General features: G+C 46.6%; 2 protein-coding genes across 2 annotated transcripts; both read left to right on the plus strand.

The window, feature by feature from the left end:
• The first annotated feature begins 151 nt into the window (after positions 1-151).
• Positions 152-7482, plus strand: LOC148474616 (phospholipase A2, minor isoenzyme-like). The gene is made up of 4 exons (XM_088458393.1): positions 152-206; positions 1914-2073; positions 6180-6307; positions 7361-7482. The coding sequence occupies exons 1-4, from the start codon at positions 152-154 to the stop codon at positions 7480-7482; spliced, it is 465 nt and encodes a 154-aa protein (XP_088314519.1).
• A 5064-nt stretch (positions 7483-12546) lies between these two features.
• Positions 12547-19878, plus strand: LOC148474617 (phospholipase A2, minor isoenzyme-like). The gene is made up of 4 exons (XM_088458380.1): positions 12547-12601; positions 14309-14468; positions 18576-18703; positions 19757-19878. Exons 1-4 carry the CDS (start codon positions 12547-12549, stop codon positions 19876-19878), a joined length of 465 nt encoding a protein of 154 aa, XP_088314506.1.
• The last annotated feature ends 5447 nt before the right edge of the window (positions 19879-25325 follow it).

Below are 25325 nucleotides of genomic sequence, written 5' to 3' on the forward strand. Positions count from 1 at the left end.
ATAATTGTTTCTTTATGTGACTTATGTTACTCTACCAAGCTGTGTACACAGGTACCGACTATTACATCCATATCTGAGGACAGAGAACACATTGTTCCATAACCTGGTGCCAAGGTCACCATCTGATATAAGATGACTGTGCCCATCGTACATGTCTCATTCTGTCATCATGGGAGCTTGCGTGTTCCTAGCTCTGCTCCTAGCCGGTAAGAATACTTAAGGCAGTCTGCCGTATCCCTCTTTTTTTACTTTAATACTATGAAATGAGAACTATTTATCTTTTGCACATTAGTAGCTGTTCAGGAGACTGAATCTCTGGAAGATGCCAGTGGATGTAGCTTTCACTTAAATGGGCCCCAGTATAAACATAATTTACTATAAGTAACTTTACCAATTGTCACCATAACTATTTTAGGTTGCCTTTCTTCTCACAATCCTGGGGCCAAATGATAGAAAACTGCATCCCATCTATAATGGTGTGGTTCATTACATTGACAATAAAAAGGTTGTCAGTGTATAACCGTCGGGATGACTAACCCACCATCCCTCCTAGAGCCTAACCCTAACCATCCCTCCTAGAACCTAACCCCAACCATCCCTCCTAGAGCCTAACCCCAACCATCCCTCCTAGAGCCATTACCCCAACCATCCCTCCTAGAGCTTAACCCCTACCATCCCTCCTAGAGCCTAACCCTAACCATCCCTCCTAGAGCCTAACCCTAACCATCCCTCCTAGAGCCCAACCCTAACCATTGGCGTAAGCGACTATCCCTGACTGTCCCTCCTAGTGCCTAACCTAAAAAAACAAAAATGTGTCTACCATTCCCATTTTGACCTTTTGTACCTGTCGACCTAAACCCATGTCAACATTTTGTGTCAACCTTCTGTACCTATCAACCATCTGGTGTCGACCTTTTGCATGTCGACCTTTCACCTTTCATCCGGAAACCCATCTATAACAACGTCATCAAATATGACTTTCAGGACAATTTAGGATACTGATTAACCTGTAGATAGAATATATAAGTCTATAATATGTACGCAATTTTTATTATGTGAATTGTGTAATACTTAACAGCAAGTGAGATGTATGTACTTTCCTTGGGGATGTATTTATTAAACTACATTTGCTGCATTATTTAGGTAGCATGGCCACTTATTATAAGGGAGATACAGTACCTGCTGTGGTCCCTCTGCTATCATTCGCAAAAGCAGTTCCTAAAGCAGTCTATGACTGGGGGCTACGATAACTGGCTATTTACTAAGATTAGCTTGAAAGAGGGGTCCCTCGGGTTCCCCCCCATTAGTCTGTATTCTCACATGTGCGGCCTGATTGTCATACATGCACTTTAAGCATGCCAGGTCCATACCCAAAAGAAAAGTGATAGCGTAAGCTATATTTACATGATATATATGTGATTGTATGTACCGTAAGCACATGGGATGTCATTTGGACTTTGGGGTAGAACCATCCGGACCGTGCAACTTTGCACCTGGGCAAAACCATGCTGAGCTACAGGTGGGCACATTTCAAATGTGTACAGTATATAAATTGAGAATTGTAAGAGGAGCCCATCCTAGCTCAACGCTAAGTCGCAGTGTAAATTAGGTTGACCCTGTATTGTCCTATATTGTATGCATGCTAAATGCAAAAGCATCATAGGGAATATTGACCAGAAAAACCAGGGAAAAAACAGACAGACTAAAGGAAATCTGAAAAGAGACACATTGTAACGGGGCCACCTCTCTCCACAACGTGTGGCAGTAGAGCACCTCCTAACCTCCCGAAAACGTCCCGATAACAGGACAGTCCTCCAAAAGCCGGCTGGTTAGTAGGTCTGGCTATATATATATATAGTGATGTACTGTATCCCACTATTACCGCCAGCATGTCTAACAATATTTCTCACCAGTGTCAGCGGTCTCTGCTAATCCTCCGGCCAGGAATCTCCTGCAGTTCCGGAAAATAATAAAGTGCATAATACCTAACAGCAGACCCCTGGATCAGTACAATGGATACGGCTGCTATTGTGGACTCGGAGGCTCTGGTACACCAGTGGATGAACTTGATAAGTAGGTTTTTAAACGTTATTGAGTCATACACTACAGTATTTGCATTATTCCTTTACGCACATTAGTCTCTTCTAAATTACTTATCTGAAGCTTTTATCTCACAGACATGCTCAGATTATTTATTGGGGGACTGTGGATAAATTCCAGTTTACAGAAGTAAAATGGCAACGGTTGCCTACAGTACTTAGAGTGGCGGCCATATTGTTTATGAGTATGCAGCCGGTAACATCACTGACATCACTGGGAGTCAGTCTTGTAGCTAGGAAATAATTAGGGAAATATGGACCATAAACTAAATAGCCGGTTCTTAGTACATACATCCCTTTTGTAACATCTAGACCTCCGTTCTTTCACATATCGCATGGCTAGAACCACTGCAGAGCCCTTGACACTGCGCCTGATTCATAGAAAGACACTAATGTGATCACAGCTGTAAAAACAGGCTAATAGCTCCAAAGATCACCCGAGCATAGGGACGCCCACCGCTGCCTTCTCATTTGCGTACGCCGTCACCTACATGCGTAAATATCGGCTATCATCGCTCGATCTGCATAAAAATCGCATTAGCATCCATCTCTGAATCAGGCCTAGTGGCCACCCCAGGCTCCAAAGTACACCTGTACTCGTGCACTGAGAGCCAGGAACAGCAGGTGCTGTGCCCCGCATGTCACCTGTACTCGTGCACTGAGAGCCAGGAGCAGCAGGTGCTGTGCTGCACCCCGCATGTCACCTGTACTCGTGCACTGAGAGCCAGGAGCAGCAGGTGCTGTGCTGCACCCCGCATGTCACCTGTACTCATGCACTGAGAGCCAGGAGCAGCAGGTGCTGTGCTGCACCTCGCATGTCACCTGTACTCGTGCACTGAGAGCCAGGAGCAGTAGGTGCTGTGCTGCACCCCGCATGTCACCTGTACTCGTGCACTGAGAGCCAGGAGCAGCAGGTGCTGTGCTGCACCCCGCATGTCACCTGTACTCATGCACTGAGAGCCAGGAGCAGCAGGTGCTGTGCTGCACCCCACATGTCACTTTGTACTGTTTACCCACAACTTTTTGGTAAGTTATTTATGCTACTTTTCACTACTTACATAAACATACATTTTTTTGGTTGGGTTGATCTTAAAAAGGCAACAGTAGTACATGCAAAATCGGGCTTCTGTTGTGTGTATTACTATAGCCCTTTTAAATCAAGCCCTCAAATCTGCCAACAATCAGAGGCTTTGAAAAATGATCTTTAGTAAATATACCCCTAAGCATCTAAATTGATGACTTCAAGGCTATACCATACTTGCCAACTCTCCCTGATTGTCAGAGAGACTCCCTGAAATAGTAGCAATCTTCCTGTCTCCCTGAAGAGTCTAACAATCTCCCCAATTGCACCTTACCCCCCTTATGAAGCTGATTTTTCATATATATATATATATATATATATATATATATATATTATACTGTATACATTCATATGGGATAATTAGTAACAATTCCCTGCATTGGCTTTAAGGCACAATGATCCCTATAAATTTCTGAAAAGTATCAGTGTGTTTTCATCAACAAATAGATCTTACTAACTGCTTTGGGGCTCAGTTACATTGGATGTAAGTCAGTATTATGACACGCCTCTCACATGTAGCAGTACACGCCCACTTTACCGCCGCACTCATAGGTGTTATTTTCACAATCTCCCTGAAATGCTTTTCAAAATTCGGCAAGTATGGGATATCCTACAAAATGAAAAATATACATTGCGCTCGGTCACTGCTTATATGGGTACCAATATGTATAGTAAAAATTGTAATCAATAATATTATTAGTAATACACTAATAAGTAATGTACACAGTTAATATACATATATCAAAATAAATACTTTTACTTTTGAGATTGAGACACAAACATGTAAAATGCACATTAGGAATAACAATATTACACGACTCACAGTCAAAAGATACAATAAAAATAAATACACTGGGACGCAAGCACAGATACCAGGAATTACTCCCAATACAGGTACAGATGATTAAAGACTGCTATATATTACCCGAACACAGATTTATATTTGTACATTTCTAACAGGGTACTAAACACACTAAGCACACCTGGGAACTCACGCTAAAAGTCATTATGCATATACATTTGGATATCCATATAAGATGCTAAGAAGCACACCTAGGAATCCTTTTACCTATACATAAATAGATCTTTTCCAATTAGCAACATTGTATTTGTTTATTTAGTTTTATTGTATCTTTTGACTGTGTCGTGCAATATTGTTATTTTTAATGTGTATTTAACATGTTTGTGTCTCAATCTCAAAAGTAAAAGTATTTATTTATATATATTGACTGTGTACAATACTTTCTAGTGTAGTTTACAGTTTTTACTATACATGTTGGTACCCCTATAAGCAGTGACCGAGCGCAATGTTTTTTTTTTTATTTATTTTGTAGGTTATTTTTGTTGAAGCTTGCACTGAACTTTTTTACATTTGCTGCTAGTTGTCTGTTATATTTTAGTATTTACTATTGGAGCGCCGGGAGCTTGGAAGAAATTCTACCACCTGTGGTGTAACTAGTATGGGATATACTGAATCACAGACCACATTACAGCCTGGTCCTTTAACTGCCTTTACATCTATTCTGCCCCAGAGGCCTCACTGCTACCTCCACCACTGATTAACGCTCATTGGCACTCCAGACATTAACTGCATTTAATTATTGTATTATTTATTGCTATATATTTTTTAAACAATTTGATAGTATACTGCTAATATTACTTCCATACCTAATGTACTACTCTTACCAACCTTGTACTGCTATTTTGCAATTTAAGCATTATCTTGACCCCCATGTGTTTACCTATTATGCTGTAATAAAATCACAAATCTGTGATGACTTTTTAAATAACATACCACTCTATTTTAAATATATATGTATATCTATAAGAATAAATGTAGGAAATGGCGCCCTCTAGTGCATAAAAATGAAGCAACTGTACAGTAGTTACTACTCATGCTCAAAAAAATAATTTAGTATGAATATAACTTATATAAGTGTACCAGAAAGTAAAACATATGTAGGCTTATCTGTATATTTCAGTGGAGTCGTGTGATCCTTATATTCATGGGGAATCTACGGGTAGCTTGTGTGAAAGTCTATATGAAGAACAATTTAGTAATACTGATATTTAAAAAAATCTTTAGCAATACAAAGTGTCCATATACCAATTTAGTGCAACGACTGAAGACACCACCAAAGAAGTGCATACACACCTCCTAGGGATTATTTGCCCAAATGCCATCTGTGCCACAAAATTAGAAAAAACACAACTCCATCCCACAGTATAGGGACTGCCGCCATACCAGACAGATGTACAGTGATCGCCTATCTCTCGGGAAACGGTCACCAATCCGTGTATCTCCTAATTTACCAACTCAGGCTCCACATTAGTAGAAATGTCCAATAGTGTGATACAAAAATATTTACAGTCCTGCTGTTGAAATACATTAATGCATGTAATCTAATATAGTAAATTTGGCAAAGAAGCAAACAGTGGAAAAACAAAGGGTGTGTGGAGGATATATGGTCAATGCCGATTATTGTAACATCAAAACCGTCAGAATGGCTGGCTTATCACTCATCTAGGAACTTTGTCCCAGCTATGGAGGCACCAATCGATGTCTCGTTGGATAAGGCTGCAGACTTCCAAGCACAACAAGATATTGTTCTGGTCGAGAAAAAGCCACCCATCAATAGACTTCTTGTAAAGCTAAGCAGGAAAGGTACAGACTACAATACACACAGGGCACTTTTGTGTAATAGACCTGAAGCAGCTTTTATTATAGTTAGTACTATTTTTATTGTTACGTAATTTCCACAAAACAAAGTGAAATGTCATTAGGACTGTAGCAAGAAGTGATAAGATGAAACCAGACCTGGACGCGTGAGTGAGACTGGTTCTACAGCCCACACTGCCATTTTCATGGAGTAATTCCATGCAGGAACATGAGATGACCTACTGGAGCGCATATGAGACGACCTACTGGAGCGCATTTTTCTATTTATATATTTTTAAATATAATCTAATCTCAGGCTCTTCTCTTTTCCTACATGCAGGTGCTGTCAGACCCACGACCACTGCTATGAAGCATACAAGTCCATTGAAAACTGTGACATGATATTTGACAACCCTTATACAGAGTTCTATTACTACACCTGTTCGGATAACACCGTCACCTGCACCAGTAAGAGCTATATTGCAATGTAGACTTCACAGTGTACGCAGTGCATCACGTAAAACATTTCAGATTAAAACGATCACAGATGGCCCTTACATTGGTTATATAGCCGACCATAAAACCTATAAACTAGTCTGATGAATACTGGCCCTCATTCAGAGCCGTACGCTCTGAGCAGAGTGCACGCTCTGAATGAGGGCCGCCCTCCATAAAAATGGAGCGTCCTCCTGGACGCTCGTATAGCTGTGGGTCACCACCCACAGCCTATAAGAGCGTGCAGTTTGATGGCCGCGATGGTCTTGACCATCGCGACCATCGAAACTGCAAGCCGGAGCCTGCGGTTGAGGTTTTCAACCGCAAGGCCCGGAGTGATTTTGGCTCTATCAGAGCCAAAATCACTCCCACTGACATCACTAGTGATGTCAGTGGGCCGGCTTCTGACGGTAGGCGTTCCCTTGGGAACGCCCTCGTCAGGGAGGCACGCCCCCGGCACGCCCACCAAAGGGGGCGTGCTGTCAATCAACATCGACAGCACGCCCCCTTTGATCAGACACAACGAGCGAAGGACTTTCCTTCGCTCGTGGCGTCTGGCGCATGCGCACGACGGAGCTCCCTCCGTCGTGCGCATGCTCAGTGCACACCATCGACCCACTTGCGAGCGGACAGCCGCTTGCGAGTGGGTCTGAATCAGGGCCACTGTCTGTTTCAGTAATACAAATACTTGAGTCTATATAATGTGCAGATTTGGGCTACATCTGAGTCATTCCACTCATTTGTGGATGTTACATTGATAATACTTTTATCAGTCTATATAGATTTATTACAGGGTATTTCTGCATTATTGTAATTTTTTGTCTGGCACTCATTCCGTAGCAATTCTAAGAGCCTGAAAACGCATTGCATGAGTTAAACCATTACAGTAGAAGCCCTAGTTATATAGTACCCTCATCCCTTCGCAGTATCAGGGATGGAACTGCTAAAGTACAGTAAGCTTCTCCGCTGTAACAGCGATAGCTATAGCAGCCTGGCTCATATGTACTGTGTCTTTCCATCATGCAGGTAAAAACAACCCCTGTGAAATGCACATATGTGAGTGTGACAGGAAGGCTGCAATGTGCTTCTCCCAAGCATCCTATAATGAGCAGTATACGGACTGGGATAATAAAAAGCACTGCCAATGAAAGAAGTGGGACACACAGTACTGACGCGTTTCATGATTACACTTTCCTCTCTATAACACGTAGTGTCCCTGTGATAGCAATGCTTTCTGCACTACAAGTCTCTACCACAATCTCATCCATTCTCATGGTGATCAAGTCACATCTGCCAATGAATGAAGCGGGGGGACACAGAAGCTGACGCGTTTCATGATTACACTATCCTCTTTATAACACGTAGTGTCCCTGTGATAGCAACGCTTTCTGCACTACAAGTCTCTACCACAATCTCATCCATTCTCATGGTGATCAAGTCACATCTGCCAGCCGCCAATACACGCTCTGCTCTATCAATAAACCGTGAAGTATACATATATCTCCAGCAATGCAGTCACTAGTGTCTTTTTTAATAAACGTTTTCCTGAGTCTGTGATGCCCAATTTGTCATTAATGACTGTGGAACTTACATAGAGGCTATTCTGAGTCGGGAGTAAAAGCAGAAAAGAGCAGGTAACTTTGCACCTTAGTAAAACCATGTTGCGCTGCAGATGGGTCAGATGTAAGATGCGCAAAGAGCTGTCCAGCATTTGTGGGCTACATACAAAATCAGCCAGTATTTACACTGCATGCAGAAATAGTAAGTGTATTTGCACCCCTTGCATTGCAGCATTGTTTGTTCCAGGTACAAAGTTACTAACGTTTTTTGAATTGCACCTAACTCAGAATCAGCCCCTGGGTGTACAAAGCCCAACCTACCTATTTCACATACACAATAGATTAAAGCGACTTTCATGCATCTGCTGTCCTAGAAATGTCTCAGGTCTGTAACACTTTTGGGTAAATTTACTAAAGGTCGATTTGCAGGTCGATTTGAAAGTGCTTGAAAACGGGGAGTGGAGATCCGAACGCAGGCGTGCCAAACGGTCAAAACGGACGTTTTAAGGGTGTGCATAATTAACAAAGCAGCGTCATCGACCACGTCACTTGGTTGTTTTTGAGCAGGGTCACATCTGAGGTAGATATAGAGTGAGAGACAGCCTCCAACGAACCCATGAAGATGCCCTGATGCAGACACAGGGCCCGATTCAGAGACGGATGCTAATGCGATCGCAAGTGCGTCTTCATACGCAATGCAGCTGCGAAAAAATGGAAATGTAAACAAAGATCACCTGAGCATATGCCCACTGCTGCCTTCTCACCTGAGACTATGCATACCTAAGTAAAGATCGGTAACATCGAAGTACATCGGCAGCCATCTTACCATTGCAGCAGGTCTGACCTGCCGCAGCCTTAGGTGCTATTCTGACATGCAGAGCTGCATATGCAATCGCCCATGTAACGACGTTCAAATTGACAGGCACGCCTGCGTTTTTGTGACCACTCCCCATTACCACCCCCAAACACTGGCAGTCTGTCACTCACCAAACGATGGATTCTCTGTGTGCGCGTGATCGCAGCGCATATGCAGTGGCAAACAATCGCTCGGTCCAAAACATCGATGGTTAGTAACCATCGGATTCCGATGTCCATCCCTACGCTGAATTCTCGGACAGAGGCACCATGGTGAGGAAGCTCAACAGGAAGCCCAGCAAAAACAGGGTACATTGTGCCGAGAGGACATTGCTCATTGCCATGTTCGGCAGCCAGGAAGAGCTGCGCATAGAGGCTGTGGAAATTTGCACAGGTGCTCGAGCCCCAGGGACATGCTGCTGATGCTTATGGTAGCTGCAATACAAGTCTCTCATCTATGATCCTCCTGCCGTTCCCAGTGGCCGGGCCCCAGCGGGAGTGTTGGTGACACTGGTGAGATGCAGGGGGCAGGAATGAAAAGCGGGGTTGTGGTGAGATGCAGGGGGCAGGAGTGAGAAACTGGGTTGTGGTGAGATGCAGGGGGCACTAGTGAGAAACAGGGTTGTGGTGAGATGCAGGGGGCAGGAGTGAGAAACATGGGGTTGTGGTGAGATGCAGGGGGCAGGAGTGAGAAACATGGGGTTGTGGTGAGATGCAGGGGGCAGGAGTGAGAAACATGGGGTTGTGGTGAGATGCAGGGGGCAGGAGTGAGAAACGGGGTTGCGGTGAGATGCAGGGGGCAAGAGTGAGAAACATCGGGTTGTGATGAGATGCAGGGGGCAGGAGTGAGAAACGGGGATGTGGGGAGATGCAGGGGGCAGGAGTGAGAAACTGGGTTGTGGTGAGATGCAGGAGGCAGGAGTGAGTAACATGGGGTTGTGGTGAGATGCAGGGGGCAGGAGTGAGAAACTGGGTTGTGGAGAGATGCAGGGGGCAGGAGTGAGAAACGGGGTTGTGGTGAGATGCAGGGGGCAGGAGTGAGAAACGGGGTTGTGGTGAGATGCAGGGGGCACGAGTGAGAAACATGGGGTTGTGGTGAGATGCAGGGGGCAGGAGTGAGAAGGGGGGTTGTGATGAGATGCAGGGGGCAGGAGTGAGAAGGGGGGTTGTGATGAGATGCAGGGGGCAGGAGTGAAAAGCGGGGTTGTGGTGAGATGCAGGGGGCAGGAGTGAGAAACTGGGTTGTGGTGAGATGCAGGGGGCAGGAGTGAGAAACATGGGGTTGTGGTGAGATGCAGGGGGCAGGAGTGAGAAACATGGGGTTGTGGTGAGATGCAGGGGGCAGGAGTGAGAAGCGGGGTTGTGGTGAGATGCAGGGGGCAGGAGTGAGAATCAGGGTTGTGGTGAGATGAAGGGGGCAGGAGTGAGAAACTGGGTTGTGGTGAGATGAAGGGGGCAGGAGTGAGAAACTGGGTTGTGGTGAGATGCAGGGGGCAGGAGTGAGAAGCATGGGGTTGTGGTGAGATGCAGGGGGCAGGAGTGAGAAACTGGGTTGTGGTGAGATGAAGGGGGCAGGAGTGAGAAACTGGGTTGTGGTGAGATGCAGGGGGCAGGAGTGAGAAGCATGGGGTTGTGGTGAGATGCAGGGGGCAGGAGTTAGAAGCGGGGTTGTGGTGAGATGCAGGGGGCAGGAGTGAGAAGCGGGGTTGTGGTGAGATGCAGGGGGCAGCAGTGAGAAGCATGGGGTTGTGGTGAGATGCAGGGAGCAGGAGTGAGAAACGGGGTTGTGGAGAGATGCAGGGGGCAGGAGTGAGGAGCATGGGGTTATGGTGAGATGCAGGGGGCAAGAGTGAGAAGCATGGGGTTGTGGTGAGATGCAGGGGGCAGGAATGAGAAACATGGGGTTGTGGTGAGATACAGGGGGCAGGAGTGAGAAGCATGGGGTTGTGGTGAGATGAAGGGGGCAGGAGTGAGAAACTGGGTTGTGGTGAGATGCAGGGGGCAGGAGTGAGAAGCATGGGGTTGTGGTGAGATGCAGGGGGCAGGAGTGAGAAACGAGGTTGTGGTGAGATGCAGGGGGCAGGAATGAAAAGCGGGGTTGTGGTGAGATGCAGGGGGCAGGAATGAAAAGCGGGGTTGTGGTGAGATGCAGGGGGCAGGAGTGAGAAGCATGGGGTTGTGGTGAGATGCAGGGGGCAGGAGTGAGAAACTGGGTTTTGGTGAGATGCAGGGGGCAGGAGTGAGTAACATGGGGTTGTGGTGAGATGCAGGGAGCAGGAGTGAGAAACTGGGTTGTGGTGAGATGCAGGGGGCAGGAGTGAGAAAAGGGGTTGTGGTGAGATGCAGGGGGCAGGAGTGAGAAACATGGGGTTATGGTTAGATGCAGGGGGCAGGAGTGAGAAGCGGGGTTGTGGTGAGATGCAGGGGGCAGGAGTGAAAAGCAGGGTTGTGGTGAGATGCAGGGGGCAGGAGTGAGAAACTGGGTTGTGGTGAGATGCAGGGGGCAGGAGTGAGAAACGGGGTTGTGGTGAGATTCAGGGGGCAGGAATGAAAAGCGGGGTTGTGGTGAGATGCAGGGGGCAGGAGTGAGAAACGGGGTTGTGGTGAGATGCAGGGGGCAGGAGTGAGAAACTGGGTTGTGGTGAGATGAAGGGGGCAGGAGTGAGAAACTGGGTTGTGGTGAGATGCAGGGGGCAGGAGTGAGAAACATGGGGTTGTGGTGAGATGCAGGGGGCAGGAGTGAGAAGCCGGGTTGTGGTGAGATGCAGGGGGCAGGAATGAAAAGCGGGGTTGTGGTGAGATGCAGGGGGCAGGAGTGAGAAACTGGGTTGTGGTGAGATGAAGGCGGCAGGAGTGAGAAACTGGGTTGTGGTGAGATGCAGGGGGCAGGAGTGAGAAGCATGGGGTTGTGGTGAGATGCAGGGGGCAGGAGTGAGAAACTGGGTTGTGGTGAGATGAAGGGGGCAGGAGTGAGAAGCGGGGTTGTGGTGAGATGCAGGGGGCAGGAGTGAGAAGCGGGGTTGTGGTGAGATGCAGGGGGCAGGAGTGATAAGCATGGGGTTGTGGTGAGATGCAGGGGGCAGGAGTGAGAAACATGGGGTTGTGGTGAGATGCAGGGGGCAGGAGTGAGAAGCATGGGGTTGTGGTGAGATGCAGGGGGCAGTAGTGAGAGACAGGGGGTTGTGGTGAGATAGAGGCTAAATTGCTAACACTCGGCAGTGCCCATTGCATTCTATGGGGACGCAGTAAACATAGATAACAAAGGCACCACATGAGAAATCAATGACTTATCTGCAGTAAACCTTTTGATTAATGTCAGGAAGTTGTAATAAACACTTTTTCCAGTTATCACAGGTTGATAAATAGACCCCTGTGAGTCACAACCCAAATATTCATATTTAATCCAATAATAACCATGAAATGAGTCCTTTATTTCTGAGGGTACCTAATGCTGTGCAGCATTGGCAGCTTTTTGTTTTTTTTGCATATTTTTTCATTCTTACAACTAGTTCCAGAATCAGGAAAAAAAATCAATGAAATTGTTTCAGGAATGAATAAAATGAGCCTCTGATGTCTTCAGTATGGACCCTGCTGTACATCTTACAGCAACTGTAGGTGAGTACTGCTGCCTTTATTCAGTGCATAAAATAATTGTTTCTTTATGTGACTTATGTTACTCTACCAAGCTGTGTACACAGGTACCGACTATTACATCCATATCTGAGGACAGAGAACACATTGTTCCATAACCTGGTGCCAAGGTCACCATCTGATATAAGATGACTGTGCCCATCGTACATGTCTCATTCTGTCATCATGGGAGCTTGCGTGTTCCTAGCTCTGCTCCTAGCCGGTAAGAATACTTAAGGCAGTCTGCCGTATCCCTCTTTTTTTACTTTAATACTATGAAATGAGAACTATTTATCTTTTGCACATTAGTAGCTGTTCAGGAGACTGAATCTCTGGAAGATGCCAGTGGATGTAGCTTTCACTTAAATGGGCCCCAGTATAAACATAATTTACTATAAGTAACTTTACCAATTGTCACCATAACTATTTTAGGTTGCCTTTCTTCTCACAATCCTGGGGCCAAATGATAGAAAACTGCATCCCATCTATAATGGTGTGGTTCATTACATTGACAATAAAAAGGTTGTCAGTGTATAACCGTCGGGATGACTAACCCACCATCCCTCCTAGAGCCTAACCCTAACCATCCCTCCTAGAGCCTAACCCCAACCATCCCTCCTAGAGCCTAACCCCAACCATCCCTCCTAGAGCCATTACCCCAACCATCCCTCCTAGAGCTTAACCCCTACCATCCCTCCTAGAGCCTAACCCTAACCATCCCTCCTAGAGCCTAACCCTAACCATCCCTCCTAGAGCCCAACCCTAACCATTGGCGTAAGCGACTATCCCTGACTGTCCCTCCTAGTGCCTAACCTAAAAAAACAAAAATGTGTCTACCATTCCCATTTTGACCTTTTGTACCTGTCGACCTAAACCCATGTCAACATTTTGTGTCAACCTTCTGTACCTATCAACCATCTGGTGTCGACCTTTTGCATGTCGACCTTTCACCTTTCATCCGGAAACCCATCTATAACAACGTCATCAAATATGACTTTCAGGACAATTTAGGATACTGATTAACCTGTAGATAGAATATATAAGTCTATAATATGTACGCAATTTTTATTATGTGAATTGTGTAATACTTAACAGCAAGTGAGATGTATGTACTTTCCTTGGGGATGTATTTATTAAACTACATTTGCTGCATTATTTAGGTAGCATGGCCACTTATTATAAGGGAGATACAGTACCTGCTGTGGTCCCTCTGCTATCATTCGCAAAAGCAGTTCCTAAAGCAGTCTATGACTGGGGGCTACGATAACTGGCTATTTACTAAGATTAGCTTGAAAGAGGGGTCCCTCGGGTTCCCCCCCATTAGTCTGTATTCTCACATGTGCGGCCTGATTGTCATACATGCACTTTAAGCATGCCAGGTCCATACCCAAAAGAAAAGTGATAGCGTAAGCTATATTTACATGATATATATGTGATTGTATGTACCGTAAGCACATGGGATGTCATTTGGACTTTGGGGTAGAACCATCCGGACCGTGCAACTTTGCACCTGGGCAAAACCATGCTGAGCTACAGGTGGGCACATTTCAAATGTGTACAGTATATAAATTGAGAATTGTAAGAGGAGCCCATCCTAGCTCAACGCTAAGTCGCAGTGTAAATTAGGTTGACCCTGTATTGTCCTATATTGTATGCATGCTAAATGCAAAAGCATCATAGGGAATATTGACCAGAAAAACCAGGGAAAAAACAGACAGACTAAAGGAAATCTGAAAAGAGACACATTGTAACGGGGCCACCTCTCTCCACAACGTGTGGCAGTAGAGCACCTCCTAACCTCCCGAAAACGTCCCGATAACAGGACAGTCCTCCAAAAGCCGGCTGGTTAGTAGGTCTGGCTATATATATATATAGTGATGTACTGTATCCCACTATTACCGCCAGCATGTCTAACAATATTTCTCACCAGTGTCAGCGGTCTCTGCTAATCCTCCGGCCAGGAATCTCCTGCAGTTCCGGAAAATAATAAAGTGCATAATACCTAACAGCAGACCCCTGGATCAGTACAATGGATACGGCTGCTATTGTGGACTCGGAGGCTCTGGTACACCAGTGGATGAACTTGATAAGTAGGTTTTTAAACGTTATTGAGTCATACACTACAGTATTTGCATTATTCCTTTACGCACATTAGTCTCTTCTAAATTACTTATCTGAAGCTTTTATCTCACAGACATGCTCAGATTATTTATTGGGGGACTGTGGATAAATTCCAGTTTACAGAAGTAAAATGGCAACGGTTGCCTACAGTACTTAGAGTGGCGGCCATATTGTTTATGAGTATGCAGCCGGTAACATCACTGACATCACTGGGAGTCAGTCTTGTAGCTAGGAAATAATTAGGGAAATATGGACCATAAACTAAATAGCCGGTTCTTAGTACATACATCCCTTTTGTAACATCTAGACCTCCGTTCTTTCACATATCGCATGGCTAGAACCACTGCAGAGCCCTTGACACTGCGCCTGATTCATAGAAAGACACTAATGTGATCACAGCTGTAAAAACAGGCTAATAGCTCCAAAGATCACCCGAGCATAGGGACGCCCACCGCTGCCTTCTCATTTGCGTACGCCGTCACCTACATGCGTAAATATCGGCTATCATCGCTCGATCTGCATAAAAATCGCATTAGCATCCATCTCTGAATCAGGCCTAGTGGCCACCCCAGGCTCCAAAGTACACCTGTACTCGTGCACTGAGAGCCAGGAACAGCAGGTGCTGTGCCCCGCATGTCACCTGTACTCGTGCACTGAGAGCCAGGAGCAGCAGGTGCTGTGCTGCACCCCGCATGTCACCTGTACTCGTGCACTGAGAGCCAGGAGCAGCAGGTGCTGTGCTGCACCCCGCATGTCACCTGTACTCATGCACTGAGAGCCAGGAGCAGCAGGTGCTGTGCTGCACCCCGCATGTCACCTGTACTCGTGCACTGAGAGCCAGGAGCAGTAGGTGCTGTGCTGCACCCCGCATGTCACCTGTACTCGTGCACTGAGAGCCAGGAGCAGCAGGTGCTGTGCTGCACCCCGCATGTCACCTGTACTCATGCACTGAGAGCCAGGAGCAGCAGGTGCTGTGCTGCACCCCACATGTCACTTTGTACTGTTTACCCACAACTTTTTGGTAAGTTATTTATGCTACTTTTCACTACTTACATAAACATACATTTTTTTGGTTGGGTTGATTTTAAAAAGGCAACAGTAGTACATGCAAAATCGGGCTTCTGTTGTGTGTATTACTATAGCCCTTTTAAATCAAGCCCTCAAATCTGCCAACAATCAGAGGCTTTGAAAAATGATCTTTAGTAAATATACCCCTAAGCATCTAAATTGATGACTTCAAGGCTATACCATACTTGCCAACTCTCCCTGATTGTCAGAGAGACTCCCTGAAATAGTAGCAATCTTCCTGTCTCCCTGAAGAGTCTAACAATCTCCCCAATTGCACCTTACCCCCCTTATGAAGCTGATTTTTTATATATATATATATATATATATATATATATATATATATATTATACTGTATACATTCATATGGGATAATTAGTAACAATTCCCTGCATTGGCTTTAAGGCACAATGATCCCTATAAATTTCTGAAAAGTATCAGTGTGTTTTCATCAACAAATAGATCTTACTAACTGCTTTGGGGCTCAGTTACATTGGATGTAAGTCAGTATTATGACACGCCTCTCACATGTAGCAGTACACGCCCACTTTACCGCCGCACTCATAGGTGTTATTTTCACAATCTCCCTGAAATGCTTTTCAAAATTCGGCAAGTATGGGATATCCTACAAAATGAAAAATATACATTGCGCTCGGTCACTGCTTATATGGGTACCAATATGTATAGTAAAAATTGTAATCAATAATATTATTAGTAATACACTAATAAGTAATGTACACAGTTAATATACATATATCAAAATAAATACTTTTACTTTTGAGATTGAGACACAAACATGTAAAATGCACATTAGGAATAACAATATTACACGACTCACAGTCAAAAGATACAATAAAAATAAATACACTGGGACGCAAGCACAGATACCAGGAATTACTCCCAATACAGGTACAGATGATTAAAGACTGCTATATATTACCCGAACACAGATTTATATTTGTACATTTCTAACAGGGTACTAAACACACTAAGCACACCTGGGAACTCACGCTAAAAGTCATTATGCATATACATTTGGATATCCATATAAGATGCTAAGAAGCACACCTAGGAATCCTTTTACCTATACATAAATAGATCTTTTCCAATTAGCAACATTGTATTTGTTTATTTAGTTTTATTGTATCTTTTGACTGTGTCGTGCAATATTGTTATTTTTAATGTGTATTTAACATGTTTGTGTCTCAATCTCAAAAGTAAAAGTATTTATTTATATATATTGACTGTGTACAATACTTTCTAGTGTAGTTTACAGTTTTTACTATACATGTTGGTACCCCTATAAGCAGTGACCGAGCGCAATGTTTTTTTTTTTATTTATTTTGTAGGTTATTTTTGTTGAAGCTTGCACTGAACTTTTTTACATTTGCTGCTAGTTGTCTGTTATATTTTAGTATTTACTATTGGAGCGCCGGGAGCTTGGAAGAAATTCTACCACCTGTGGTGTAACTAGTATGGGATATACTGAATCACAGACCACATTACAGCCTGGTCCTTTAACTGCCTTTACATCTATTCTGCCCCAGAGGCCTCACTGCTACCTCCACCACTGATTAACGCTCATTGGCACTCCAGACATTAACTGCATTTAATTATTGTATTATTTATTGCTATATATTTTTTAAACAATTTGATAGTATACTGCTAATATTACTTCCATACCTAATGTACTACTCTTACCAACCTTGTACTGCTATTTTGCAATTTAAGCATTATCTTGACCCCCATGTGTTTACCTATTATGCTGTAATAAAATCACAAATCTGTGATGACTTTTTAAATAACATACCACTCTATTTTAAATATATATGTATATCTATAAGAATAAATGTAGGAAATGGCGCCCTCTAGTGCATAAAAATGAAGCAACTGTACAGTAGTTACTACTCATGCTCAAAAAAATAATTTAGTATGAATATAACTTATATAAGTGTACCAGAAAGTAAAACATATGTAGGCTTATCTGTATATTTCAGTGGAGTCGTGTGATCCTTATATTCATGGGGAATCTACGGGTAGCTTGTGTGAAAGTCTATATGAAGAACAATTTAGTAATACTGATATTTAAAAAAATCTTTAGCAATACAAAGTGTCCATATACCAATTTAGTGCAACGACTGAAGACACCACCAAAGAAGTGCATACACACCTCCTAGGGATTATTTGCCCAAATGCCATCTGTGCCACAAAATTAGAAAAAACACAACTCCATCCCACAGTATAGGGACTGCCGCCATACCAGACAGATGTACAGTGATCGCCTATCTCTCGGGAAACGGTCACCAATCCGTGTATCTCCTAATTTACCAACTCAGGCTCCACATTAGTAGAAATGTCCAATAGTGTGATACAAAAATATTTACAGTCCTGCTGTTGAAATACATTAATGCATGTAATCTAATATAGTAAATTTGGCAAAGAAGCAAACAGTGGAAAAACAAAGGGTGTGTGGAGGATATATGGTCAATGCCGATTATTGTAACATCAAAACCGTCAGAATGGCTGGCTTATCACTCAACTAGGAACTTTGTCCCAGCTATGGAGGCACCAATCGATGTCTCGTTGGATAAGGTTGCAGACTTCCAAGCACAACAAGATATTGTTCTGGTCGAGAAAAAGCCACCCATCAATAGACTTCTTGTAAAGCTAAGCAGGAAAGGTACAGACTACAATACACACAGGACACTTTTGTGTAATAGACCTGAAGCAGCTTTTATTATAGTTAGTACTATTTTTATTGTTACGTAATTTCCACAAAACAAAGTGAAATGTCATTAGGACTGTAGCAATAAGTGATAAGATGAAACCAGACCTGGACGCGTGAGTGAGACTGGTTCTACAGCCCACACTGCCATTTTCATGGAGTAATTCCATGCAGGAACATGAGATGACCTACTGGAGCGCATATGAGACCTACTGGAGCGCATTTTTCTATTTATATATTTTTAAATATAATCTAATCTCAGGCTCTTCTCTTTTCCTACATGCAGGTGCTGTCAGACCCACGACCACTGCTATGAAGCATACAAGTCCATTGAAAACTGTGACATGATATTTGACAACCCTTATACAGAGTTCTATTACTACACCTGTTCGGATAACACCGTCACCTGCACCAGTAAGAGCTATATTGCAATGTAGACTTCACAGTGTACGCAGTGCATCACGTAAAACATTTCAGATTAAAACGATCACAGATGGCCCTTACATTGGTTATATAGCCGACCATAAAACCTATAAACTAGTCTGATGAATACTGGCCCTCATTCAGAGCCGTACGCTCTGAGCAGAGTGCACGCTCTGAATGAGGGCCGCCCTCCATAAAAATGGAGCGTCCTCCTGGACGCTCGTATAGCTGTGGGTCACCACCCACAGCCTATAAGAGCGTGCAGTTTGATGGCCGCGATGGTCTTGACCATCGCGACCATCGAAACTGCAAGCCGGAGCCTGCGGTTGAGGTTTTCAACCGCAAGGCCCGGAGTGATTTTGGCTCTATCAGAGCCAAAATCACTCCCACTGACATCACTAGTGATGTCAGTGGGCCGGCTTCTGACGGTAGGCGTTCCCTTGGGAACGCCCTCGTCAGGGAGGCACGCCCCCGGCACGCCCACCAAAGGGGGCGTGCTGTCAATCAACATCGACAGCACGCCCCCTTTGATCAGACACAACGAGCGAAGGACTTTCCTTCGCTCGTCGCGTCTGGCGCATGCGCACGACGGAGCTCCCTCCGTCGTGCGCATGCTCAGTGCACACCATCGACCCACTTGCGAGCGGACAGCCGCTTGCGAGTGGGTCTGAATCAGGGCCACTGTCTGTTTCAGTAATACAAATACTTGAGTCTATATAATGTGCAGATTTGGGCTACATCTGAGTCATTCCACTCATTTGTGGATGTTACATTGATAATACTTTTATCAGTCTATATAGATTTATTACAGGGTATTTCTGCATTATTGTAATTTTTTGTCTGGCACTCATTCCGTAGCAATTCTAAGAGCCTGAAAACGCATTGCATGAGTTAAACCATTACAGTAGAAGCCCTAGTTATATAGTACCCTCATCCCTTCGCAGTATCAGGGATGGAACTGCTAAAGTACAGTAAGCTTCTCCGCTGTAACAGCGATAGCTATAGCAGCCTGGCTCATATGTACTGTGTCTTTCCATCATGCAGGTAAAAACAACCCCTGTGAAATGCACATATGTGAGTGTGACAGGAAGGCTGCAATGTGCTTCTCCCAAGCATCCTATAATGAGCAGTATACGGACTGGGATAATAAAAAGCACTGCCAATGAAAGAAGTGGGACACACAGTACTGACGCGTTTCATGATTACACTTTCCTCTCTATAACACGTAGTGTCCCTGTGATAGCAATGCTTTCTGCACTACAAGTCTCTACCACAATCTCATCCATTCTCATGGTGATCAAGTCACATCTGCCAATGAATGAAGCGGGGGACACAGAAGCTGACGCGTTTCATGATTACACTATCCTCTTTATAACACGTAGTGTCCCTGTGATAGCAACGCTTTCTGCACTACAAGTCTCTACCACAATCTCATCCATTCTCATGGTGATCAAGTCACATCTGCCAGCCGCCAATACACGCTCTGCTCTATCAATAAACCGTGAAGTATACATATATCTCCAGCAATGCAGTCACTAGTGTCTTTTTTAATAAACGTTTTCCTGAGTCTGTGATGCCCAATTTGTCATTAATGACTGTGGAACTTACATAGAGGCTATTCTGAGTCGGGAGTAAAAGCAGAAAAGAGCAGGTAACTTTGCACCTTAGTAAAACCATGTTGCGCTGCAGATGGGTCAGATGTAAGATGCGCAAAGAGCTGTCCAGCATTTGTGGGCTACATACAAAATCAGCCAGTATTTACACTGCATGCAGAAATAGTAAGTGTATTTGCACCCCTTGCATTGCAGCATTGTTTGTTCCAGGTACAAAGTTACTAACGTTTTTTGAATTGCACCTAACTCAGAATCAGCCCCTGGGTGTACAAAGCCCAACCTACCTATTTCACATACACAATAGATTAAAGCGACTTTCATGCATCTGCTGTCCTAGAAATGTCTCAGGTCTGTAACACTTTTGGGTAAATTTACTAAAGGTCGATTTGCAGGTCGATTTGAAAGTGCTTGAAAACGGGGAGTGGAGATCCGAACGCAGGCGTGCCAAACGGTCAAAACGGACGTTTTAAGGGTGTGCATAATTAACAAAGCAGCGTCATCGACCACGTCACTTGGTTGTTTTTGAGCAGGGTCACATCTGAGGTAGATATAGAGTGAGAGACAGCCTCCAACGAACCCATGAAGATGCCCTGATGCAGACACAGGGCCCGATTCAGAGACGGATGCTAATGCGATCGCAAGTGCGTCTTCATACGCAATGCAGCTGCGAAAAAATGGAAATGTAAACAAAGATCACCTGAGCATATGCCCACTGCTGCCTTCTCACCTGAGACTATGCATACCTAAGTAAAGATCGGTAACATCGAAGTACATCGGCAGCCATCTTACCATTGCAGCAGGTCTGACCTGCCGCAGCCTTAGGTGCTATTCTGACATGCAGAGCTGCATATGCAATCGCCCATGTAACGACGTTCAAATTGACAGGCACGCCTGCGTTTTTGTGACCACTCCCCATTACCACCCCCAAACACTGGCAGTCTGTCACTCACCAAACGATGGATTCTCTGTGTGCGCGTGATCGCAGCGCATATGCAGTGGCAAACAATCGCTCGGTCCAAAACATCGATGGTTAGTAACCATCGGATTCCGATGTCCATCCCTACGCTGAATTCTCGGACAGAGGCACCATGGTGAGGAAGCTCAACAGGAAGCCCAGCAAAAACAGGGTACATTGTGCCGAGAGGACATTGCTCATTGCCATGTTCGGCAGCCAGGAAGAGCTGCGCATAGAGGCTGTGGAAATTTGCACAGCTGCTCGAGCCCCAGGGACATGCTGCTGATGCTTATGGTAGCTGCAATACAAGTCTCTCATCTATGATCCTCCTGCCGTTCCCAGTGGCCGGGCCCCAGCGGGAGTGTTGGTGACACTGGTGAGATGCAGGGGGCAGGAATGAAAAGCGGGGTTGTGGTGAGATGCAGGGGGCAGGAGTGAGAAACTGGGTTGTGGTGAGATGCAGGGGGCACTAGTGAGAAACAGGGTTGTGGTGAGATGCAGGGGGCAGGAGTGAGAAACATGGGGTTGTGGTGAGATGCAGGGGGCAGGAGTGAGAAACATGGGGTTGTGGTGAGATGCAGGGGGCAGGAGTGAGAAACATGGGGTTGTGGTGAGATGCAGGGGGCAGGAGTGAGAAACGGGGTTGCGGTGAGATGCAGGGGGCAGGAGTCAGAAACATCGGGTTGTGATGAGATGCAGGGGGCAGGAGTGAGAAACGGGGATGTGGGGAGATGCAGGGGGCAGGAGTGAGAAACTGGGTTGTGGTGAGATGCAGGAGGCAGGAGTGAGTAACATGGGGTTGTGGTGAGATGCAGGGGGCAGGAGTGAGAAACTGGGTTGTGGAGAGATGCAGGGGGCAGGAGTGAGAAACGGGGTTGTGGTGAGATGCAGGGGGCAGGAGTGAGAAACGGGGTTGTGGTGAGATGCAGGGGGCACGAGTGAGAAACATGGGGTTGTGGTGAGATGCAGGGGGCAGGAGTGAGAAGGGGGGTTGTGATGAGATGCAGGGGGCAGGAGTGAGAAGGGGGGTTGTGATGAGATGCAGGGGGCAGGAGTGAAAAGCGGGGTTGTGGTGAGATGCAGGGGGAAGGAGTGAGAAACTGGGTGGTGGTGAGATGCAGGGGGCAGGAGTGAGAAACGGGATTGTGGTGAGATGCAGGGGGCAGGAATGAAAAGCGGGGTTGTGGTGAGATGCAGGGGGCAGGAGTGAGAAACGGGGTTGTGGTGAGATGAAGGGGGCAGGAATGAAAAGCGGGGTTGTGGTGAGATGCAGGGGGCAGGAGTGAGAAACTGGGATGTGGTGAGATGCAGGGGGCAGGAGTGAGAAACATGGGGTTGTGGTGAGATGCAGGGGGCAGGAATGAAAAGCAGGGTTGTGGAGAGAAACTGGGTTGTGGTGAGATGCAGGGGGCAGGAGTGAGAAACATGGGGTTGTGGTGAGATGCAGGGGGCAGGAGTGAGAAACGAGGTTGTGGTGAGATGCAGGGGGTAGGAATGAAAAGCGGGGTTGTGGTGAGATGCAGGGGGCAGGAATGAAAAGCGGGGTTGTGGTGAGATGCAGGGGACAGGAGTGAGAAACTGGGTTGTGGTGAGATGCAGGGGGCAAGAGTGAGTAACATGGGGTTGTGGTGAGATGCAGGGGGCAGGAGTGAGAAACGGGGTTGTGGTGAGATGCAGGGGGCAGGAATGAAAAGCGGGGTTGTGGTGAGATGCAGGGGGCAGGAGTGAGAAACGGGGTTGTGGTGAGATGCAGGAGGCAGGAATGAAAAGCGGGGTTGTGGTGAGATGCAGGGGGCAGGAATGAAAAGCGGGGTTGTGGTGAGATGCAGGGGACAGGAGTGAGTAACATGGGGTTGTGGTGAGATGCAGGGGGCAGGAGTGAGAAACGGGGTTGTGGTGAGATGCAGGGGGCAGGAGTGAGAAACGGGGCTGTGGTGAGATGCAGGGGGCAGGAGTGAGAAACGGGGTTGTGGTGAGATGCAGGGGGCAGGAGTGAAAAGCGGGGTTGTGGTGAGATGCAGGGGGCAGGAGTGAGAAACGAGGTTGTGGTGATATGCAGGGGGCAGGAATGAAAAGTGGGGTTGTGGTGAGATGCAGGGGACAGGAGTGAGAAACTGGGTTGTAGTGAGATGCAGGGGGCAGGAGTGAGTAACATGGGGTTGTGGTGAGATGCAGGGGGCAGGAGTGATAAACGGGGTTGTGGTGAGATGCAGTGGGCAGGAGTGAGAAACGGGGTTGTGGTGAGATGCAGGGGGCAGGAGTGAGAAACGGGGTTGTGGTGAGATGCAGGGGGCAGGAGTGAGAAACATGGGGTTGTGGTGAGATGCAGGGGGCAGGAGTGAGAAGGGGGATTGTGGTGAGATGCAGGGGGCAGGAGTGAGAAACATGGGGTTGTGGTGAGATGCAGGGGGCAGGAGTGAGAAGGGGGGTTGTGGTGAGATGCAGGGGGCAAGAGTGAGTAACATGGGGCTGTGGTGAGATGCAGGGGGCAGGAGTGAGAAACGGGGTTGTGGTGAGATGCAGGGGGCAGGAATGAAAAGCGGGGTTGTGGTGAGATGCAGGGGGCAGGAGTGAGAAACGGGGTTGTGGTGAGATGCAGGGGGCAGGAATGAAAAGCGCGGTTGTGGTGAGATGCAGGGGGCAGGAGTGAGAAACTGGGTTGTGGTGAGATGCAGGGGGCAGGAGTGAGAAACGGGGTTGTGGTGAGATGCAGGAGGCAGGAATGAAAAGCGGGGTTGTGGTGAGATGCAGGGGGCAGGAATGAAAAGCGGGGTTGTGGTGAGATGCAGGGGACAGGAGTGAGAAACTGGGTTGTGGTGAGATGCAGGGGGCAGGAGTGAGTAACATGGGGTTGTGGTGAGATGCAGGGGGCAGGAGTGAGAAACTGGGTTGTGGTGAGATGCAGGGGGCAGGAGTGAGAAACGGGGTTGTGGTGAGATGCAGGGGGCAGGAGTGAGAAACGGGGTTGTGGTGAGATGCAGGGGGCAGGAGTGAAAAGCGGGGTTGTGGTGAGATGCAGGGGGCAGGAGTGAGAAACGAGGTTGTGGTGAGATGCAGGGGGCAGGAATGAAAAGCGGGGTTGTGGTGAGATGCAGGGGACAGGAGTGAGAAACTGGGTTGTGGTGAGATGCAGGGGGCAGGAGTGAGTAACATGGGGTTGTGGTGAGATGCAGGGGGCAGGAGTGAGAAACGGGGTTGTGGTGAGATGCAGGAGGCAGGAATGAAAAGCGGGGTTGTGGTGAGATGCAGGGGGCAGGAATGAAAAGCGGGGTTGTGGTGAGATGCAGGGGACAGGAGTGAGAAACTGGGTTGTGGTGAGATGCAGGGGGCAGGAGTGAGTAACATGGGGTTGTGGTGAGATGCAGGGGGCAGGAGTGAGAAACTGGGTTGTGGTGAGATGCAGGGGGCAGGAGTGAGAAACGGGGTTGTGGTGAGATGCAGGGGGCAGGAGTGAGAAACGGGGTTGTGGTGAGATGCAGGGGGCAGGAGTGAAAAGCAGGGTTGTGGTGAGATGCAGGGGGCAGGAGTGAGAAACGAGGTTGTGGTGAGATGCAGGGGGCAGGAATGAAAAGCGGGGTTGTGGTGAGATGCAGGGGGCAGGAATGAAAAGCGGGGTTGTGGTGAGATGCAGGGGGCAGGAGTGAGAAACGGGGTTGTGGTGAGATGCAGGGGGCAGGAGTGAGAAACATGGGGTTGTGGTGAGATGCAGGGGGCAGGAGTGAGAAGGGGGATTGTGGTGAGATGCAGGGGGCAGGAGTGAAAAGCGGGGTTGTGGTGAGATGCAGGGGGCAGGAGTGAGAAACTGGGTTGTGGTGAGATGCAGGGGGCAGGAGTGAGAAACGGGGTTGTGGAGAGATGCAGGGGGCAGGAATGAGAAGGGGGGTTGTGGTGAGATGCAGGGGGCAAGAGTGAGTAACATGGGGCTGTGGTGAGATGCAGGGGGCAGGAGTGAGAAGCGGGGTTGTGGTGAGATGCAGGGGGCAGGAGTGAGAAGCTGGGTTGTGGTGAGATGCAGGGGGCAGGAGTGAGAAACTGGGTTGTGGTG

The sequence above is a fragment of the Taudactylus pleione genome, unplaced genomic scaffold (assembly GCF_031769625.1).
Source record: "Taudactylus pleione unplaced genomic scaffold, aTauple2 ptg000828l, whole genome shotgun sequence".
NCBI classification, from domain to species: Eukaryota; Metazoa; Chordata; class Amphibia; order Anura; family Myobatrachidae; genus Taudactylus; species Taudactylus pleione.

What these genes read in the sequence shown, in the direction of transcription:
- LOC148474616 (XM_088458393.1), top strand. Translation starts at nt 152, where the DNA reads ATGTCTCATTCTGTCATCATGGGAGCTTGCGTGTTCCTAGCTCTGCTC. An exon ending in CCTAGCTCTGCTCCTAGCCG is followed by an intron (nt 207 to 1,913) that starts GTAAGAATACTT and finishes ATTTCTCACCAG; the next exon opens with TGTCAGCGGTCTCTGCTAAT. An exon ending in TAACACCGTCACCTGCACCA is followed by an intron (nt 6,308 to 7,360) that starts GTAAGAGCTATA and finishes TCCATCATGCAG; the next exon opens with GTAAAAACAACCCCTGTGAA.
- LOC148474617 (XM_088458380.1), top strand. Translation starts at nt 12,547, where the DNA reads ATGTCTCATTCTGTCATCATGGGAGCTTGCGTGTTCCTAGCTCTGCTC. An exon ending in CCTAGCTCTGCTCCTAGCCG is followed by an intron (nt 12,602 to 14,308) that starts GTAAGAATACTT and finishes ATTTCTCACCAG; the next exon opens with TGTCAGCGGTCTCTGCTAAT. An exon ending in TAACACCGTCACCTGCACCA is followed by an intron (nt 18,704 to 19,756) that starts GTAAGAGCTATA and finishes TCCATCATGCAG; the next exon opens with GTAAAAACAACCCCTGTGAA.